At 43.6% G+C, this 22,437-nt stretch overlaps 1 protein-coding gene across 1 annotated transcript in view; it reads right to left on the bottom strand.

The window, feature by feature from the left end:
• The window catches only part of COL28A1 (collagen type XXVIII alpha 1 chain), a 130,606-nt gene that overhangs the window by 33,503 nt on the left and 74,666 nt on the right, over nt 1-22,437 (bottom strand). Inside the window, exons 24-27 of the mRNA XM_040964512.1 lie at nt 20,854-20,922; nt 20,680-20,748; nt 9,155-9,223; nt 6,745-6,813 (exon numbers count right to left, since the gene is read on the bottom strand). Coding sequence (XP_040820446.1) covers nt 6,745-6,813; nt 9,155-9,223; nt 20,680-20,748; nt 20,854-20,922 — 276 coding nt within the window. The remainder of the gene's footprint in view (nt 1-6,744; nt 6,814-9,154; nt 9,224-20,679; nt 20,749-20,853; nt 20,923-22,437) is intronic.

The raw sequence follows: 22,437 nt of genomic DNA on the forward strand, positions 1-22,437 counted from the left end.
GTGGCCGGGGAAAACAGTAGACAATGTCCAAGTCCTTGGGACCTTGGATCCATGTGAGAGACCAGGAAGAAGCTTTTGGCTCCTGGCTTCGGATTGGCTGAGCTCTGGCTGTTGCAGCCATATGGGGAATGAGCCAGCAGATGGAAGAGCTTTGTCTGTGTCTCTCCTCTCTGTAAATCTACCTTTCCAATAAAAAAATGCTTTAAAAAACACTAATTTAGCCCCCTATATGCTTACTAAAGTTAATACTTCTTATGATGATGAATCAGTGTAGTACATGGTCACCCAATTGCCACTTTTCATACACATTTCTAACCTTTGATATTTAACTAAAAATACTGTATCACCACAATGTCTTTATTACCAACTCAGGACTCACTTTTACTTTCCTTTGGGAATTGAGGAAACCACAGTAAAACCTTAAAGTAGGATCTTGTATTTACTTGGGTAAATACCATGTCAAAATGTGTTTTTCCTCTTAGATTCATTGCACTGTAAGGAATGTGGTGGAAATGAAGAAATTTTGTGACAGTTACTGGTCACGGCAGAAAACAGTGCTCAGGGTAAGAAGGCAAGAAGTAAATGCTGCCAATAGTGGTGATTTGCTCCACACTAAATTGAGAATCTCAAGTTTTCATTCCAACTCTGATTTTGGGAACTGGCTATTTCTATGAAAGAGTGACAGAGAGCAAGGAGATGGGGCGGGGAGAAGGACGACGGGAGGGAGGCGGGATGGGAGAGGGAGAGACAGATCTGTTTACTGATTCACTAGCCAGTGCTCTTCCAGAATGAAGCTAGGAGTTAGAAATTCCAGCGCAGATCCCCGCTTGGGTGCAGGGACTCAAATGTCTGAGGTGCCACCTGCTGCTTTCCAGAGCTCTCTATATCTCTTTCAAATACAAAGTGAAAAATACATTTTTATAAAGATGCACTCTATTTTCAATTTGGAAGTCAGAGTTATGCAGAGAGGAGGACCACGAGAAACTGACTTAAAAGAAGGAAAATGAAAGTGAGAAATACAAATGGCATTCCAGCCAGTCCCCTTAACAGATGCAGCCAGTCCCTGCTAGGTGAAGCCTGGGCACATAGCGGCACAGACTCAGCACTTGGGGCTTTCATTGGTAACCCATGTAATTGCTAATGATTTAAATATAACAAGAGGCATAAGAACACAGAGATGTGTTCTTGTTGAAACTGGTGTGTGCACTTGGCATAATCAGCCTTCAGTCACAGCCTCCTCTGCCATGGTCATTGTGGCAGGTGCTACCACGAAACGCCAAGTTTTAAAAGTTGAAATCTCTCACATGGCTTCAGTGACTCTTTTTATGTACAGCAACTGTGCGTGCACTTGGAAATTACAAGAGCTAAGTATCAAACGTTAGCTTAGAGGCAGCTTCTGGAATAAAGCATACACACTATGCTACTATTCGACTTGGCGTGTCTACGTAATGGGTGAAGTGTGTTCAAATCAAGAGTAGTGACTGAATTCTTGCCAAAGTTAGCTTTGTTTCATATTTTGATGCTGTTGTATTTGCAGTCAAGAAAAGGAAAGAAAATGTTCAATTTAAATTCTAGGAAGCCATGATATTAGTGTGTATCTGTATGCACACATACGTTCATTACCGCCTTAAAGTTAACATTGTCATATGACATTATGTAATTCTGGGCTCTGTCCTGAATCCCTAAGCCAGAGGGCTTTGGAGAGAGAAGCCACCATGTAGCAGCACTCACATGGGACCCACCCACCATCCCAGGTGTCCAAGGCAGCAGCCCCTATGACTCCAGCACTTCCTTTACTGCCATAAGATGCTAACTGCTATCCCCTCTTTATCTCCTGAAATCAGGCTCTTCAAGCCAGCTTTGCTCCTTTTTCAAATTCATATTCTCTCTCTTTCTCATCTTGGAACCACAGCTCACCAGCCAGATGGCATGAACCCCTCTCCCTCTGGCCCTGGCTTTACCATAGACATGAATGGGCACTTCCTGTTGCTACTCTAGTCCTGTTGAACCCTATGCCCTCTTCAGCTGCTTGCTGGCACTTAGCCCACTTACACACATTACTCTTTAATCAGCTACTAGTACTCTCGATGCTGCTTGAAATGAATACAAAGATTATCAAGGCCCTCAAAGTTTTCTTTTATTATAGGATGAAAGAAATGACTGGGCTAAACTAACTCCTTACAAGCCCAGACAACTGTACCCCAAAGTATCAAGAGAAAGATGGAGTAGTCTGAAAGTTGCCATGGGGACAACAACTTACATTTTCTACTTTCTTTCCAAAGTACCAACATACTTCAGAGAAAGAACTTGCAGTTTTCCATTTTTCCTAAAAAGGAGCTATGTCCAGTGTGACAGCAATTGCTAGTTCTTCACCAGCCCATGGTGGGTCCACACTCAATCTTTCCCAGCCTTCCTTACAATTAAACAGAGCCATACAACTAATTCTCCTTGGCAGAGTGTGGGCAGAAGTGATGGTAACTAGCTGGTTAAGTAAAGCAGGAATGCCTCTCCTACACACTCCCTCTCTGCTGCTACATACAAGCAGTAAAGATGCCTAGCAGGTGGAGGAACCCCGAGTGGAAACCAAGGTTCTCTGAAATTCTGTATGGATGAAAACTACCCCACCAACAAAGCAACACCTACACTGGGCTGATACGTGAGCCAAACTTCTCATGAATTGAAGCCTTATACCTTTGAGATTCTATGACGAAGCTTTTAAAAAATTGATGAAAAAATGAATTAAAAGATAACCTATATCTTCCACAAACATATTGAAGATCACTCATATTTGGTAGAGAAGTCAGGCCTCCACTAACTAAGCAAAAAATATATTATGTTTTAAAGTAGTAAACTACTTGACTGCTACAGTGAATTACACAGAATTACAAGGCTTCTGCTTGTGAAATACAAGCATGAAAGAAAGGGAAGCAAAGCTGGAAGGAATAATAGTGTGAAAATTGTAAATATTTATTGGATATATATCAAGCTCACTGCAATATTATTTCATTTAATATCAATTATTCCTCACATCTTTAGGAAAACACACTACTATTACTGCCATTACTAAGAAACAAAAACTGGGGTATAGATCCAGTTCTCAGAATCTATTGTCTCCTTGGCCCAAGTTCTGGTTACACACTCATACCATGTACTAGACACTTTGGAAAATTTCAGCTTCACAACCCTAAAAATGGGTAACCTGAGATTGCTTGGAAAATGATTCTTCCCAAGTCTATACAAGCTAGGAAAAACTACAGTCCAGATTCAGGCCAAGGTCTGTGTTGTTACAAGACTCCTTTGCATTATACCACTGGGATCAGTACAAAGAGGGGAGAAATGAGAACCAAACCTCCTGCCTTATAAGGGTCCCAGGTGGCTGTCAGAGTGACCTGTTAGCCGGGTGACTACTTGTCAGCTGGGCAGACATGGGGGTTGTTGATCAAGTTCACCAGATGTGCCAGCTTGGCATGAAGGCTCTATTTTTCTCAACACTAGAAACAATCTGGTGTCCTGCTATGGCCTAGCCCTCATCACGGCCCAATTACACAGAAATGATCACCAACCACATTCAGACTTATAAAAGGAAGTGAAGCCAGGGTGTGGGAACAAATACAGGCACAAAGGGCATGTGAGTAGCACGCGTGAGACCAAAGGCTAGTCCTGAAATCCAGGAAGGCTACCAGGAACCTTGTTCAGGCAAGGACCTCCTGATTCTTGGAGAAAATAGTGCTAAGGGAGTGTCAGGGCTGAGTAGGACATGGGAACTGACTTGCACAAGGATGGAGAGAGAGGGGCCTAACTGGCAGGAAGTGAAGTGGAGGGGAGGCCCCCATCTCCATCAACAACTTGGCTTTCCACCTAAGTAATCCACCACCTTATCACCTCCCTTCCGGTGATCTTGTTAGAGTTGAACTTTACAGAGCTACTTGGCATGTCAAGAAATCCCTCAAGATTTCAAGATCCCTTCCCCCGCTGACTGAACTTTTAGAATTGCTGACATCTCTGGAGTTCACTCCCAGGAGAGCACTGAGTGTGGCATGCTCACAGTGAGACAAAGGGTTGTATCCCATAATAACTTCCTGGCCTAGACTATGAAGCGGGAAGACCAAGATCATTAGGGATGAAAGAGCCACACTCCCCATTCACAGACCCAATGAACAACACTTAGGGTTAGGAGAAGGCAGAGAGGCCCCATTGGAGGTGTGCTCCTCTACAGCGCAGAGTCAGCGTGGCCATGCTGGGGTCCCGCAGGGCTGCAGAGGAACAGCTGAGCCCCACAGAGGCACCAGGACACCTGCTTCAGCCACCTTCCAAAAGTGGAGGGAGAACTACTACACATCTCTACCCACAATGCAGTGTGAACATCTAGATCTGACCATGTCTACTAACGACATAAGCATCCTAGAAGCACAGCTGGGTCTACTCCACTGCACTTTGACCTAGAGACGGTCACAGCAACCAACCCCACCGTGATTGCCTGTGTCCGCCAGCTTCCCCAGCAAGGCCACTTGTGCAAACTGCCTGGAATTCTCTTTGTCTTCTTTTGTCTTTCCCTTTAACAACCCTTTACAATCTGAATTCCTGGGGGGTTTTGGTAGTGGTGGTGGTTTTTTTTGTTTGTTTGTGTTTTCCAAACCAGATTTGCATTCCAAGTTGTAATTCTTTTAAATTATAATTGTAATCCATCCATTTAAAACTCCAGATAAATGCCTTCTTGACACTACTATGTTGAATTTCTTTCTGATTCATCCACAGCAGCAACTCTGGGAAGTCCCAGGAAAGGATGGAAAAGGGGGTTTCCAGAAATACATCCTCTTTCACAAGGATGGGTCTGGGAAGGAGTCCCTCCACCTCCCCATTTTTCTAACCCCACCCACCTTTGTAAAGAAGGTATGACAGTGAGTCTTGTTCAACCTGATCAAGTCATTCCTGTTTGACCTCCAGTTGCATGGGCACAGAAGCAAGTTGGCTGCTGCAGTTGACCCTGAGAAGTAGGAAGTAAGCCAACAAACACAGCTAAGAAATGAAATTTCACTGGTCAGACAGCTTTAGCAGGACTCAGAGTTAAATCCAGTGTGATCTCAGTTCTCTCCCCTTGGGGTGAGAGCAACCAAGGGTCGGGGAAGGGGGGCGGAGTCCTGCGGGAATCACTCCTGCGCTCGGCCAGCTGGAGTGCCAGGCTCTAGCAAGGCATCAGGAGTCAGGGGTCACTGCCAAGTGGCATCAGGCCACAGCCCTGCATTGGGGAAGAGCTCGTCTCATGTCTGAGAGGCCTGGCAATGTGGCAGCTCTGAATTTGGCTCTTCCCCTGTGGTGCTCGCCTCCACCACCTCAGAATGGAGTTGACACGTGGCATAATGTTAAGGGCACAGAAAGGACAACAACCCTGTGAATCCCAGCCAGTAAGGACTCATTCAGTGGGAACCAAAGCAGTCCAGTGTGAATAAGAAAACATTTCACAGATAATCCAGGGGAGAAACGCTGGATTTCAAGAGGTGGAGGAAATGAACCAGTGGTACAAGTTACATTCAGCACAAGTCAGTGACAAGAACAGGGTTCTGATGTAGGGTCATTTCTTAAGTAAACTCAGGCAAAGTCTCACACTGAGCACGTTTCCCTGCTGGTTTTAAGGCCTGAGGATAAGGACCGTGTGGTTTCTAAGGAAGTGCAGCTTCGCTACACTTGGCTTTGTTCTTGTTTTATCAACACGTTCTCCGTCCTACACCCAGCTAATGAACAACTGCTATTTTAAACACCTGCCAAGGAATCCCTTAGACACTGTGCGATAACTTGAAGTCTTCATACAGATTCAGAAGTTTTGCTCTTCACTAAACTCACTCCGTACGTCAACACAGGACTTTTATATTCAGAATATTTTTTGCGAATTTATTGTTGTTATTATTTTCCAGATACTGTTTTTGTAAATAGCTCCTCCTATATCCTACTAAGAAATTCTATTTCAAAAAGAGCTAGCTCTCAATGTTTCTACTTTTTTCTAGTCAATCTCCATTGTCCAACTATCAAATATCAATTACTAAGTCTTAGACTTAAGTCTGAGAAAAGTAACAGTCCATTTCACAGATGGAGAGGCGAAGGAGCCAGCTTTGCTTTTGAAAGTCAGCAGATTTGAACTAGGAAAGGAAATTAAAACAAGATAGTATTTTTTAGATGTCAGATTTTTGTCTGCCATGATGTGGGGATCACCTTGTCGTAGCTGGGCAGAAATAATGCAAAATGCGAATGGTCGTGAATGCCAACACAGACTCAGAACTCAAAGCAGGGGGCACCTGAGAGGCTGTGCAAGCCATGGTCCTCAAACTGCACCAGCCACCTCTGGAGACTGCTCTGTCGTTCTTCCCGAGCAGGGTACCAGTATTATCCACAACCCTTCCAGCGTATTCCACCCTAAGCTAAGACTGGGAAGCTTCGGCCTATGAAAGGAAGTTACAGATGAGTAAGGGAGGGAGGAAAAACAGGGGACAGACATAAAGTGTCTTTTCGGTTTGGAGACCAAGGAGAACAGCAGACCTTAGAACTGTAACATTTTTCACCAAGCGTTTTACATAATGTTCGCCATTTGTGAAACTACTATCCTTGCACCATTTCACACTTCTGGGAGATGTTTCTGAATGCCGACTGCCATTTTAACAGCTAAGCTCACATTAGATCCAGTTCATAAAAGGCACGTTTGCTGTGATCGACCCTTCTCTCCAGCGTGCCTCCATCCCATTTACATTCACTTACTTTAATTCCTTGGGATCCATAGCCAGGGGGTCCCGGGGGACCAGGCAAGCCTTTCTGCCCAACATCACCCTGGTGGGAGATGGGAGGAAGACAAAGTGTAAGAGGAGTGAAAGCAATGAAGTATCGTACTATTACTACTACTTCACATTGTATTTACTTTTTTTCCTTAAAGATTTATTTATTTTTATTGGAAAGTCAAATATACAGAGAGGAAGATCTTCCATCTGATGATTCACTCCCCAAGTGGCTGCAACAAATGGAGCTGCTCCAATCCAAAGCCAGGAGCCCGGAACCTCTTCCGGGTCTCCCACTTGGGATGCAGGGTCCCAAGGCTTTGGGCCATCCTCGACTGCCTTCCTAGGCCACAAGCAGGGAGCTAGATGGGAAGTGGGGCTGCCTGGGAGCAAGTGCCCATATGGGACCCTGGTGTGTGCAAGGCAAGGACTTTAGCCACTAGCCCACCGCACTAGGCCCTAGTTAGCTTTTTGCTGACTATTTCAATCCACAGAATCACGTGCACACAAAGTCTTGCATAAAACCCAAACAGCAAATAAAGAGCTGATTGCCGTGTGCAGCAGGGAAGACACCAGCACATCGTCTACTCCATTTCCCCTGCCCCACCACGGAGCCTGGAAGAGCAAGGCTGCCCTGCACTGGGGCAAGTGACATCGACACAGAATCCTATTTAGGCTCACTTCATTTCAATCCAGAGCAACCATCCCCTGGGGCCTATAGCTAAAGAAGCAGTAGATACTGATGTGGATAACATTAGATTTTTAAAATTTTGTCATCTATGGAAGAGACACTCAGAAAGAGACAAAGGGAGACAAATGGAAAGAGCTCCTGCTGGGTGGTTCCCTCTGCAAATGCCCGCAGCAGCCAGCTAGCCCTTAGTGAAAGCCAGGAACACAGCAGGTCTCCCACGTGGCTGGGAGGGAACGGAGAGCTCTGCCCTCATCACTGCCTCCCCAGCATCCGCATTAGCAGGAAGCTGGAGGTGGTGAGCTGGAGTACTTCCCATCCAAGTACTTCACTAGGGAATGCAAGGGCACCTGCCCACCTCAGGTGCTAGATTTCCAGAGGAAATTTCTAGATGAAATAAGCAAGGGCAGCATGTTTCAGAAGGTGTGCATAGCTGACCTCACATATCATCGGGGAAGACTTTTGTAGCAGAATGAGATAGGAAAACTGTCTCCCCAGATACCTCCCTTGCACATCCACAGAGAGAAGGTCCCAAGAAGTTCTACAAAAGAGAAATTAGTTTGCCTTTGCTTATCCCAGGAGTTGCTAAATTATCACTGGATAGAAAAACCTTTAAGGAATGTTGCATTAATATGTTACTATATAAGTCAGTCTTTTTTCTAACAAAAGTGTTTTTTTTTCTAATTTTAAGGAAAAAACACTTACTCAATGCAAATGCATTTTAAAAAACAGAAACGAAAATGACATTGCAGAAAAACAGACCTGTCTTCCCATCATCCAGTCCCTGTGACTGTTGACTTCCTGGGGAGAACTTCCCCCAGAGCCAACTATTCTGGGATTCTCAGTAAAATCATTGGCTCACAATATCTTTTTCCTTTTATTTCTGCTGATGGGATTCCAATTTGCTTCCATGCACCTGGGTGTGATTGTGCTGTCTGATATTTGAATTCATGACAAATAGCTCACAAACAACTGCTCTCACAAAAAAATGCTGAACAGGTAAATGAACCATGAAAGCAGGTGTCCCCAACTTGGCACTAGTGACACTTGGATCTGGGTAATTCTGCATTACGGAGCTGCCTTGGACACTGAGCATCAGCAGCAGCGTCATGGACTCCTCCTACCAGGTACCAGGAGCACTCAGAGCTGCAGCAGTCAGAAAGGCACCAGAGCATTGCCAGGTGCCCCCTTGGGTAAAGAGGGGAGACACCAGGTTAAGAAATACAAGAATGAAAAACAAATACCAAACTGGGGGACACAAGAAGAGCAGAAGTGACAACAAAGGGACCAGAAGTTCCTCCTTACTCTCTACAAGGGCAGAAAATTGGATCCCTTGGACTGAGGCTCTGATAGAGTGGACGCAGCATTCATACGCACAGACACATTAACTAGGGACCTGGAGGCTCTTCTGGCTGTAGTAAGGATGCGTTTCTTGATGATGGCACAGCCTCTTGGAAACTCAGAAATATTCTAAGAGCTTTGCAAATACTTAACAGAAACTCTAACTTCTTTGGGAGAAGCAAATTGTGTAATCAAATCCAATATTCTTTTTTATAAAAAGTTCACAAGATATGAACAGACAGGACCATTCACCAATAATAATAATAAAAACCAACACCCCAGGGAACATTTCCTGTGAAGTTACTGTTGACATGGTTGTCACTGTTGGCAGCAGACCCTCACACAGAGCACAGACCAGACGACTCACCTTTGGCCCTTGTAGTCCTGTGCCCCGAGGCCCAGGGGGGCCAGGAGGACCTCTGACCCCAGGCTCTCCCTGCAAAAACACATGGATGACAAATCACCAATCATTTTAAAAATTGTCATGTGATATATTTCATATTCAAATATATCTTCCAAACTGTCTTGTCAAGGTTAAAAATCTCGTGAATTTAACACCTACTTAATTGAGCCCCTTTCTCATTGATCACATTCCTCTGTGGTCATGAAAAGCTCTCTTCCTTTGCTTCATGTCCTATTGCCACTTACACCAATTTTAAACCAACAGACACAGGTCCATTTTCTAAATCAGTTCATCTGGTTTCTTGGCAACACGAATCCACACATTTTTCAGCACTCTGTTGGATTGGGAAAGGCACTTATTATTATTGTGAGCAGGGGACAAAAGAAGAGTATGAGAATAACCATTAAGAGCTGTAACAACAGCGTGAACCTGTTGCCTTCATATTTTTTAAGATTTATTTATTTGTATTGGAAAGCAGATCTACATAGAGAAGGAGAGACTGGGAGAAAGATCTTCCATCTGCTGGTTTACTCCCCAAGCTGTCACAACAGCCAGAGCTGAGCTGATCCGAAGCTCAGAGCTTCTTTCGGGTCTCTCATGTGGGTGCAGGATCCCAAGGCTTTGCACCATCCTCCTCTGCTTTCCCAGGCCATAAGCAGGGAGCTGGATGGGAAGTGGAGCAGCTGGAACATAAACTGGCGTCCATACAGATCCCAGTGCTTGAAGGGGGAGGATTAACTAACTGAGCCATTGCACCGGCCCAACTTTCTTAGTTTTACATAAGTGATGCCATTTTCAATAACGACTGATCTGTGACATTTCTGCCATTAGAGTGGCTGATCTCAGGGTAAATGCTGTAAAAGCTTTTTCCATGTCTCTAAGGCATGAGTCTCACAGCAGGCAACTAGAACCAGAAAAGTGGTGGCACCCAACACTAATAGTGGAAAGAATCCGAGACATAAAAGATGAAAAGCTGCTGACAGAAAAAAAAAAATCAGAGGAATAAAAACTTGTCAGTCACTCTGTGTATGTATCCACAACAATCCCACAGGGTCACAATGATGACAAGTTTAACTAATTTCACTAAACTTCAGTAAATTCCTCAAACATATACAAAATGAGATAGATATTTCAGAGATAAGTGAGACCACATCTATCATAAGGTCTAACACTGAGTAGGCACTTGGTCAACATCAGATCCCCACCTACCCATTTACTACAGAGGAAAGTGAAGTCTGCCCAAGTCGTAAGAAACAGGGCTATGCAGATGTGGTAAAACAAGAAACTTCATCAGGGCTGGGGCAGACCCTTTGGTTTCTTCAACATCAATTTGCCACATGATCCAGCAATTTCAGCACTAGGCACACAGCCAAGGAAAACAAAAACATATGTCAACACACCATCTTGCATAGCAATATCCTTAACAGTACTATTCAGAACAGACCCGAATGGAAATAATCTGATATCCAACAACCGGTGAATGGAGAGACCAAATGTGGTATAGTCAGCACTAACAAGGAACAAGCCACAAATGCCTACTACAGGATGCAGGAACTCAGACACAGCACCCTCAGTAAAAGAAGCCAGATGTGCTATATGACACCATTTAGATGAAATGTTCAGACTAGACAAATCTACACAGAGAAAGTAGATTACTTGTTGCCAGGGGCCAGAGATCAGAACACGGATTAACTACTAACGAGCATGGAGAATCTCACTGGGGGAATGAAAACAATTGATTATCCAGTGGCCATAAGAGCTTGACAAATTTACTTTAAAAATGTAAACAGTCTACTTGTAACTGTAAGGGACACGGAGCAGCTTGGACTTGAACTAGCACTCATAAGGGATGTTGCAATTGCAGGTGGTGGCAATGCCAGAGCCCAGAGCCAGGTTTTAAATCTTAACACCTTTCAAAATGTTGGGACTTCTCTGTAAAAATAAAAGAGAAAAGCTTTTAAAATACTGAACGAATTATTCTAATCTCTGCTTTCAGAATCACAATTTCTCTTTGGTTTAACAGAAATCTTAGTAGAGTGCTTTCAGATCCTCGTCTCCATCCCTTCCTCTTATTATTCAGCTTGTCTGAAGATGCAAGTTCTTCAACACCTCTCTCTTAACTGACTCTCAGCTCCGACAAATCCCAGATTCCTCCTCACTTAAATGGTCACCCCAATATCAAGAACCCCACAGGAAGCATACAGATGTCCTGTATGCCATGCCTCCACAGACCTTTCTTGAGTACCTCTGAAACACTTAAAAGGAACCCAAGGCAACTTAACGGCACATGGGCTTCCACTACATCTGATGACTTCACATAACTGCTTATAGCTTAAAAGGAGTATGTCTTCTCTCTTGCAAACATTTTGGTACTCTCCAATAAAATTGAAAACAGGTAAATGCAGCTGAACAGGTTTCACCCAGAATTATTTAATGCTTTATCCAAAACTTCGAATTGTCTGCTTTGCTCACTGGCTCCAAGAACATCTCAGATATCATGGCTTCCTTGCTTGGGTTTCTACCCACCTCTCTACCTCCCCGATGAGGCAAAGACCTTGGGAGGATGTGGCCACCCACCAACCCTGTGCTTCCTGCTTTGTGATACGTGCAGAATGCATGATCTCACCTGAGAACATTCTGGAAAAGAAAAACAAGACCCTGATCAGAACAGGTCTCTAGATCTTACAGTTTACAGAAGTAGCTGCTGGAGAAGGATTTTCACAACACCAAATGGTACACCAGCCAAAGCACAGGACAGGCAATAGGCCTCGCAGTCAAGACACCTGCATGCTATAGCAGCGTACATAGCCGTGGACCACGGCACCACCCCCCGACTGCAGCTTTCTTTCTACTAATGCTAACCCTGGAAGGTAGCACACCTTCTGGCTCCTGCCATCCAAGTGGGAGACCTGTACTGGCTCCTTGGCTCTCAGCTCTGGGGCCCAGCTAGTGGGCATACCTGGGGGGAAGCAGGCGTATGGCAGTACTTAGAGATAGCTCTTTGTAGCTATCTCTGCCTTTCCCTACTAAATAAATAGACCAAGAATTTAAAAGTCATCAAGCACAAATAACACATTCACAAAGAAATCACAAGGGGAATACAAGAAGGGTAAGCTGTGATTAAAAGAGATTTAAAAGGTACCTCAATCAAATGTAATACGTGAACACTGTTCAGCTCCCAATTTAAGCAAATCAGCCGTAGCCAATTTATAAGCCAAGCTGGAAAATTTGAATTGTTAATATTTTTCAGATTGTATAAACTGTAACAATTATGTTATTGAAAGAGTTATTGTGGCTTGAGACATAAGGGCTAAAGCTTTATATGGATGTTTCCTGAAAATTGCTTCAGAATCAAGCAGTAAGAGGAATCAGGAATTCAGATAACAAAATATCTACTAGTTTTTAGGGAAGCATGAGAAGTAAATGAGAGTGCATGCCACTAGTCTTTCAACTTTTTTATATCCCTAATATTTCCATACAGCACTTTCAATAACATTTTTTAAAATCCATGAACAATACACAACAAAATCTCATCGATGGACGTAAGAAAATATCACTACACTGTTGGCAGCCATCAATAGGGAAGAACACAGGAATTAAAGGCTTGTAAAAATGGGCTGATAGAACAATGGTTAGAGTAACAGCATCAGTAGAACTACATGTGCCTCTTGTATTCTTGGTATGCCACAAATTGTTTTATTTTTAAATTAAGGATATAAAAACAGATCATTTTCATTAAAAATTTTAAACTCCTTTAAGAAAGAATGTGACATTTTTAGTATTAACCAAATTAACACCCATCCTCCTCAGATACAGAAACATTGAAAGCAGTGGACTTAGGGCCAGCGCTGTGAGTGCCCAGTGGACACTGAACTCCTTCAGATTCTCCCAGTCTCCTGTCACTCTCATCACTCAGGCGCCTCTGGAAGCTAACCACCAGGGGCTGGCCTTGTGGGAAACCTACTGTCCTTTCTGTCCTGGAGCTCCCAGTGTGTGACGCCCACACCATCAATGGTGTTTCAGCATCTTCCTGTCACACGTCGTTCCCCCTTTCCACACAGTCATGGATATACAGCTCTTTCATCTCTCAGAAAAATCTTAGTTTCCAAATTATGAGGCTATAACCTGCTAGATGCCTCTTCTTTCAGGAACGTCATAGGCTGTGAATCAAATCTTATCTTCTGCAGATAGTAGAGTTGGGCCACACTATAGTACGAATACACTAGACTTATCATTAGGGGGAATCTCAGGCACCAAGTAAGTTGTAATCCATAGTCTGTGTTTCTGTTGTTGTTGTTGTTGTTGTTGTTCTGGAGTCATATTTCCCTGCCGGGCCACTATACCTAGTGAATATAAGTAACAGGACTCTGAGCAAGTCTGATTTAGCTCCCACACAGCCAGCACAGCTGTGCCATAATGCAGTATCATTAAAACTGAGGTTATGTGCTGCCTGTGATGGTTAACATACTCAAGTCTTACAGCCATTCTTCCAATGGCTTAGCTTCCCCACCCAGCATCTCACAGCAGCTGAAGCCTGTAGGGGGAGCTCCTGCATCAAGAGATATGAACAGACCAGCGAGTAAATATTTCCATCAATTTAGAGAAACAGAAGCCTTAGTCTTACTCTCACCTGCCTCCATCCCCTAAGCTAAAGAGCTTTTTAGATGTTCTACTGCTTGTTCTTGGCCCACAAGAGATTCCAGATGGGGAACTATTCCTTTCAGTTTTACAGGACCTGGCCAAAAGTAGCATCGCCTGTGGAATGTGTGAATGAATGACTGTGAAGTTTTCACCCAGAACATAACTTTGCAGAATGGCCCATGCCAGATCCCTTAGGAAACAACACCTGGTAATCAAACATGGACATTTTCACTGTTTCAACAAAAGGAAAAAGCACCCACACTATCATACTTGCTTACCTTCTCGATGGTGGATTTTTGCTTTGGTTAATACTAACACTGCTATGATATAGGTTTTCATTTTCTTTCCCAATTCTATCAACCTCAACTCACTCTGATGTTCTAGGTAAGGAAATCGAAACTTTAGAGGATTCATGACTTGCCACAAAGTATTACAGCCAGAATCAATTCAGAGCCACGTGGGACTCCAGAATCCATCTCCCTGGATAAACTTTTCCCGGACTTTGCTGCAACTGCCATTTCATGCCAGACCATGGCTGTGTGGCCATGGGTGCCCTGACCATGGCTGTGTGGCTCTGAATGCCCTGACCACGGCTGTGTGGCCGTGGGTGCACAGACCACAGCTCTGTGGCCGTGGGTGCACAGACCACAGCTGTGCGGCCATGGATTCCCTTTCCCTACATTGCCAACCAAACTCTCTCAAGGAAAACAGAAAACATCCAAATGATGAAAACTCAGACTACAAGCAGCCCACAGAAGCCATACAAGCACAAGCACGCAGCTGCCTAATGCTTCCCTTTTCCTCTGCTCCCCACCACTGTTTTTCTTCAGCTTTGTGGTTTGCCTCAATATTTTTCTTGGTCTAGTTCCAGATCTTCAACTAACTGTGTGTGTTTTCATTGATGTATATTAATGATGTATATTTATGGAATACCGTCTGATAACATAACATAATAATCAAATCAGGGTAGTTAACATTCCATCTCCAAAGATATTTCATTGCCTACACACAAAAAAATCTTAAGATCTGATTGGTTAATTGATCAATTCATTGACTGACTGAAAGGCAGAGTTAAAGAGAAAGAGGAAGGGGTAAGAGGGGGAAGAGAGGGGAAAGAGGGAAAAAAGAGGGAGAGAAAAGAGTAGGGGAAACTTTCGCCCATTGGTTCATTCTCCAAATGGCAAAAGCGGTCAATACTATGTACGGCCGAAACAGGCCTGGAACTTCATCCAGGTTCTCCTCATGGGTGCAAAAACCCAAGTACTTGGCCATGTTAACCTGCTTTCTCACATGCATTGGCAGACAGCTGCAACAGAAATAGAACGTCCATTGACTTGCATCAGAGTTCCTATGTGATGCTGACTTTGCAAGGATTTAGATTTGGCCTCCAGCTACCAAAATCTCAATGTCTCTTTTCAGCTATCCTACAAGGTCCTTGATTTGGCAGAATAATGCAAGCTATGACTACTATCAATACTTATAACATTTATATGGCTAAGAATTCATTAAAATGTCTGCATATGCATGGGGGGGAGGCTGGGTGGGGCTTCTCCTTTATCTCCCCCCTTACCCCAGATACAGAAAAAAAAGGGGGAGAGAATGTGGAAACAATGGTCTTACCCAATTTCCTATAGCCCTTCTCCCTTTGTGCCCTAATTAACTAGGTAAAGATTATCAAAATAATAATTGTTAAATGTCTGCACACGCAATTCAATTAATTTCTCACAATAACCTGTGAATCAGACACCACTGAATGACAGATGAAGATGCTAAATCTTTGGGAAAGTAAATGACTTGCTAAGGTCACATACTAACAAGTGACAAGCGTTAAGGTGAAGCAGGAACCAGGAAAAATCCATGTACTGATGTATTTCATAAAACACATGCAATATTTGATTTTAAAAATCCACCAACATGCATGCAATAACAGGATTTTGGTCACTCTCTTTCCTTTCGTACTTACTAAGTCCTGGCTTTCAGAGGACTGTGGAAGCAACAATCATTCTAACAGTGACATGTTTTACCACTTTGGGGACAATAAAAAATTGAAGTGAATTATCACACAAATCAGCCTCTTAAGGGTTTTCTAAAGAATGGAATCCCAAAGTGACAAAATCAAGAAAACCAAAGAATCATTGTGTTTTAAAATAAGTTAGGAGAAGCCAACCCAATCATTGGTACTGGGTTCATGTTTCCTTTTTTCTGGCTTTTGAATAAAATTAAGATATACACAACAAGTCTCCAACATGAGCATTAACTCTGGGAGGAGTCAGTGAAATCAGCCTGGGTCACAGTTTGCAGACTCCTCAGTCCCTCACTCGGGGTCGCCAGCCTGTCGAAGCCCAGACACAGACAGGCGGACTGATGACTGGCCATCAGCCCATCACTCAGCCAATTCTCACTGACACCCTTTAACATGAAAAATCCACAGTCAGGATGCCCAGTCCCATCGTCAGGGGTTGGGAATACAAATCAGAGAATGCCAGCAAACAGAGTCGCCTTACGCTGCCATCACTTTTCAAGTTTTATTCCCGTTTCAAATGTCAATATATTGGATTTCAATTCTTTGGAAACAATTTCAAACCTAGAACTTTAATATTCACTCCCAAATGGCTGTATCTCATTGCTTCCTGATTATTGAATACCTTACTTTAGGATTTGGGGAGATTTGCTCTTATTTCCACCTTTCTTCAAAATCAACTCAATGGGGATGATCACCCTGTGCCAAGATCTCCCTGGAGAGAAACCGGCTTCCTCACGGAGCTAAGTCAAAAATCTTCAAAGTAGAGACCTCTTTTCTGTCCCTCATGCCAGGGAGAGGAGGAAGCTCTTGCGAATTTACATTCAATAGAAGTGCCTTAGATTCCTCCAGTCCACAAGATTAAAAATAAAACTGTATTGAGGCTGGTGCTTGGCCTCATGGCCCGATTCAGATAGTCATAGCAGAGTGCCCGAGTTCTAATCCAGGCTCTGTTCCCATTCCCAGCTTCCTATGAATGTTCATCCAGGAGCGCAGCCCACCCTGGTTCACATTCTTGGGTACCTCCTTCCACATAGCAGGCCTGGAGCTAACTCCCAGCTGTTGGCTTCTGTCTGACCTGGCCAGAGTCATTATGGTTGTTTTGGGGGTGAATCGCTGGATGGGGGGACTTCTTCTTTCTCTCCCCCCACCTCTCTGTCTCACAAATAAAAACTTAATGAGCTGATCCTCCAAGAAAAATCAAGATGTGTAGACAGTGATGCAGGCTGTGGATATTAGGAGGTTTGTGGGTGTATCTCCAGGGCTAAGGGGAAAGTCAAAGACTCCTGGTAGAAGATGCACAATGGTGGGAAGTGAGCAGCCGAGTTCCAAGGAAGGCCGGAGTCCAGCTCAGATCTTACAGCTCATGCATGGAACCAAAATAAGTGCTAACTTGCAAAATCATCTTGTCAAGTTTCCCTGGTCTTGAACGTGACCTTTTCTAAAATGTACGACTCAAACAACCTGACATTCTAACTTTTATGGCTCTGGTTTTAATTAGCCCCGTTTTGAGCTGCCTGTCTAGCCTGCAGCAATTTTGCCATCATGTTATAGGAAGATGGCAAAATTCAAGCTCATTTGGGATACACAGGTTCTTCCCTTTATTACTGGAAATCCATACCCTGGACCAAGCCTCCATGGCCGGCAGTTACCACCCAAAACGGAGTGCCTGGGCCGGTCTGTGGATGCCAAAGGAATCCGTGAATTCGCTCCACGTCGCTGTGTCAATTGGCTCTCTGTTCTGCCCCTGCCTGTTGGTGGTGTGCACATATGTGAGCCATTGCAGAGAACAGAGCAGCGATTCAGAGGCTGGGAGCATTCTCGGAATAATGATACTCGGTGGAATTTCATGGAGACTTGCATTTTAATTTATGACCATGGGCCACTTGTGTCAAATAAAGCATGCATTTATAATTCTCAAACATTTAAAGCTTTTTTTAAAAAAAATATTTAACTCTTCTGGGTTTATACTTTTTGAGGATGATGTCATTTGGGTTTTGATAGTGGAAAACCTAGAATAGGAAGAAAAAAATCGGCCCACGGCTAAAACGATGCACTGGAGATGGAACACCGTGAACCTGAGTGTGAGTCCTTCTGCCCTGATCTATGCACCCACTGGGTGTTACATCCATGTCTCCATTTCACAGTCTCCCTCTCCTACCTTGGACAAACACAGCAACAACAATGTTTATATTGTAAGGAGGTAAGTTGTTCAACTTTCCTGATCCATAGTTCTTTTGTCTATATAGTAGGAGAGTTATTTCCCATGCCATGATTTTCTGGAAATAGTAAGTAATAATTGCAACAGCAATGATCCAATAGGTCTTCAGAACCGAGAGACTTTATTCCAACTTTGGGAGCTCTGGAAAGCTCCAAATCCCGATGAAGGTTCCCCTGTGCAATGAATGGGAGGAAAGTTCTTGATGCCCATTGAGGGGGATGCGGGAGCCAGAGTGGCTCATGGTGGGGTGGACCTGTGCTTGTGCAACTAGTGGAACTACCTCTCACGTTTCTCTTTGACACACCCAGCAAACTTTCACACTTCAGGACAGCAGGCAACGAGCTTGTGAGCTACACAAACTTGATGAGCATTTAGGAGTGAAACTACAGGGGCAAGTGTTATTGGCAGCTTTCTCCACTCCTCCTTCCTTCATGCTTCAAAAGCAGGTTCTAAAGTTACCCGAGGGTCTTCAAAAAGCTAACGGAAAATCCTGTCTTGGAAAACTCCGCATGAATCTCCATGTTTTTGCTCCAAAGCGTACTTCATCTCTTAGTTCCATGAACTGTTTGAAGTCTCCTCATATCAATCATGTCCTTGAACGTTTATTTTCTTTCTTTAACCAGGATTTTGGAAATATCTCAAAAGATTTTGCCAAAATTTTTAATTAAATTCAAAGTCATAATCGATAGAAAAATGCTACCCATTGATGCTGATGGAATTTTCCACTGGAGAAGAAAGCCATGAAGCACGAGGGGGGAGCTGTCAGGCATTGCTTTTCTATGTTTGGAACACAGCATTGATTCTTATGTCTCTCTCATGTGCTCAACACATGTGACCTGAACTAAATACCACAGAAACCCATCGTAAATTAATTGTCAACCTTAATAGTTTCCTCATTGCACAAGACCATTTGTCCTGCAACCTAATGCCTCAAGGCCAAAATTTCAAGGTGACTACACAGAGTTTAAATGAAAAACATGCCACGGAATGTATGTCTGTGCAACCACACTTCCACATACCTACCGTTTCTCTGTCATTTTAACTCAAAATGGAAGGCATTTTGCACACATTTGGGGCTTATGTTTCTGTTGCCATTGACAATTTTTGGCATTTTGACAGCCACACCTCCAATCGGCCAAATCAGAAAGACGAAGCTAACAGGATATAAGCTTTACAGAACCGCTTTCTTTCCTCACCAATTTCTGTCCATGTGTACCTAAGTGTGTACACGCCCATGTGAGTGTGTGTCTGTGTGCATGTTTACAAGCATTTCCTTCAGAAAGCAAGGCGACATACAGACTAGGAGAGATGGCTGTGAAAGCTCCGTACAAGTTGCTGTTTGCTTTAGACTCTCCTTTATCTTCAGGTTGGTGCTCCAAGCTCCTTCGTTTCTCTGAACATGACCCTTAGGGACAAGACTTCTCCTGGCAAGGCATGATCCCCAGAGAGCACATGAGGAACAGCCAGGAATGACAGACAGAAGGCAGGGGGTGGGAGGCAGTGGGCAGAGGCGGGACCCAGCTGATGCCATCCTACAGCAAGCCAAGGCCTGCCACTTCCACCAGCCTCCTGTGTGGACTGCCAATCTGAGGTTCACTTCGGACTCGCTGGCAACCTGTTGGCTCTTACCAGTAGTTACAGGTAAGCTGACATTTCCCAAGGATAAATGTCTTAAATATTTATGAAAGCAAATATAAGAGGCTTTCGGAAAGGTATGGAAAATCATTTCAGTCTGTATCTTAATCATCCAGCAGAATAGTCACAAAAATCACATTTTTAATTCTTCTCTGTGCCCAAATGTCTGGCGGTATTATTGCTCAGTGCGAAACAGCAAGGCAACAGTGGAAGTGACTAAAATAGAGGGTACAGTTGGATAAAAACTCATAATTATGTGCTCTGAAAATACAAACAACCAGCTGATTCCACCAGAACACTAGCAGACTCCAGAATATGTTTACCACCGTTTACTTCAAGCCTTATCTTACACAGGAACAAGCTTCGACTTCCCCAGGGTACCCAGTATAAGATTTTCACAAATATCTTAGGCAGAGTTGAAAATAATCAGGTTCACTTATTCCATTTCATTTTCTCAAGATTGTGACATTTTGAAAAATATTATGCCTTCACACAAGAAAAGAGCAGCTTAATCCCTGAATTCAGTTTAGTGACACTGCTGGGAATAGGTTTTGTTTCTGTCTTTGCTTTTCCCTTTCCCAAGGACCTGATTTAGTTCTGAGTCACACCAAGCCAGAGCCTGGGTCAAAGCCCGGCAGGTTTGTCCGTCTGAACGGATCACACAGAACCTTCAGACACGTGTTCTTACTGGACTCACAGAATTAACCCCAAAAACAGAGACAGCGCAAACATCAAGAGCTCCTCAGAGATGGTACTGAGCACACAGTCTCCCGTCTTTGCTGGGAGCACCTGCTTTCTGTCCAGCAACAGTCTCAGGATGTTATCATTCCTAAAAGCTTGGCCAGAGAGAGATCAAACTCAGCCTTGAACACATACAACCCTTCTCTCCATTAGAAAACTAGAAGCATCAGAAAAATTAGAGAATGGATATACATCTAAGTTAGTAGTCCATTGCCTACTTAGAAATCTTACCTTTGCTCCAGTGTCTCCCACTCCACGTAGACCCATCGGCCCAGGGGGGCCTGGTAACCCTCTAGGCCCCTGAAATGACACAGAGAGGAAAGCAGGGAGCAAGCTTGTAGTGTGCAATGCTCAGAAAGATGGAGAAAGGAGAGGGGAGGGGTGAGGAGGAGAGTCCATACTCACAGCCACACCTGGATAGCCATCTCCTTTGAGTCCTGGAGCACCCACGGGTCCCTGAGGGCCTTGAGCACCCTGAGAAAGTTCCAACACCAAGTGACATCATCAGACAAAGAGACATAAGCACAACACCAACTCAGTATACCACAGGTGGACGTAATCAGTATAAGGAACTGATTTGAAACACTCAGAAATCCCACCACATGAGGCAACTTGTTATCTGCATGGAACTCTTAGGTAGCTGAGTTCAACAGCAATGAACACATGAAGTGAAAGTAGGAAATACATGTATCTATGTGAACTGTGATCAAGTCCCATATAGCAAGCGTACTGTGAAGGATTGGGAAATATCTATCAATAATATTTCTATTCTAAAAAGTACAACTTTTTCTATATTATAACCTAGGAAGAAGCACTGAATGAGAAAATTTAATGAGCATGTGCCAAAAGCATTGGAAACAATATACATAAATATTTTGAGTGTGAAATAAGGTAATTCTGTCCACCTATTCATTGTGTTAAATCTACTGTCTTCAACAACAGGGCCCAAATTACACAGAAAACAGTATATCCAAAAAAAAAAAAAATTCATTTTTTAAAGGCAAGTTTTGAGGGGCAGGATACCAAGAGACTGTGGTTCCCACATTGGGACTTAGGAAATAATTGTAAATGTTGCTTTATAGCAATAATCTCAGGCATCAAAAATCCATAGCAGCGGCCATTATTCCCACGCAGAGAGCGCGGGAGGAGGCAAGAGTTGTCCTTGGGACGGTAGGGCTTTTCCGGGTGTATAACTCTGAACCATGTCTGGCTCAAGTGAAATGGGGAGAGAGAACGGGAACAGGAGCCATTTGAGTGAAGGCACATTGCATACGAATCCACTACACTTGCAAGACTTACAGCATTTCTTTCTGACACCACATTCCATTCTGCTGGCATGTTTTTTGAACAGCCCTTGCCAAGTCACACAGCATATTTGGATAAAGAGCCATAGATGTTTTAAATATCCATGTTTTCTGAATATTAGGAGGAAACTCCCCTAACAGATAGACCTTTGTTTTCCAAGGAGGAAAAAAAGTCCCAGGACTCTCACATACTTTCCTCACATGCAAGCACATCCTGAGATCCAACTGCCACTTTGCTAGCCAAAATGTTGCCCCAAGTCTAATTCCCCAAAAAGTTTCTCATTTCATTGCTATAAATGAATGAGTGATTAGGAAAGGAAAAAATAATAACTGTATATCCTTTAAGTCATAGCATTTTATTGGAAAATCAAAGGCAATAGTTGCTTTTTCTTATTAAAACCAAAAGACTTGTTTTATGCAGTTAGCCTTCTTAAAAATGACCATCGATGGAGCCCAGCTCAATGGCTCGATAGCTAAATCCTCACCTTGCAAGTACCCAGATCCTATATGGGCACCAGTTCATTGTCTGGCTGCTCTACTTCCATCCAGCTCCCTGCTTGTAGCCTGGGAAGGCAGGAGAAGACAGCCTGAAGCCTTGGTACCCTGTACCCCCATAGTAAATCCAAAAGAAGCTCCCGGCTCCTGGTTTCAGATCAGCTCAGCTCTGGCCATTGCAGTCATCCAA

The sequence above is a fragment of the Ochotona curzoniae genome, unplaced genomic scaffold (assembly GCF_017591425.1).
Source record: "Ochotona curzoniae isolate NIBS_2020 unplaced genomic scaffold, NIBS_Ocur_1.0 scaffold_3835, whole genome shotgun sequence".
NCBI lineage: Eukaryota > Metazoa > Chordata > Mammalia > Lagomorpha > Ochotonidae > Ochotona > Ochotona curzoniae.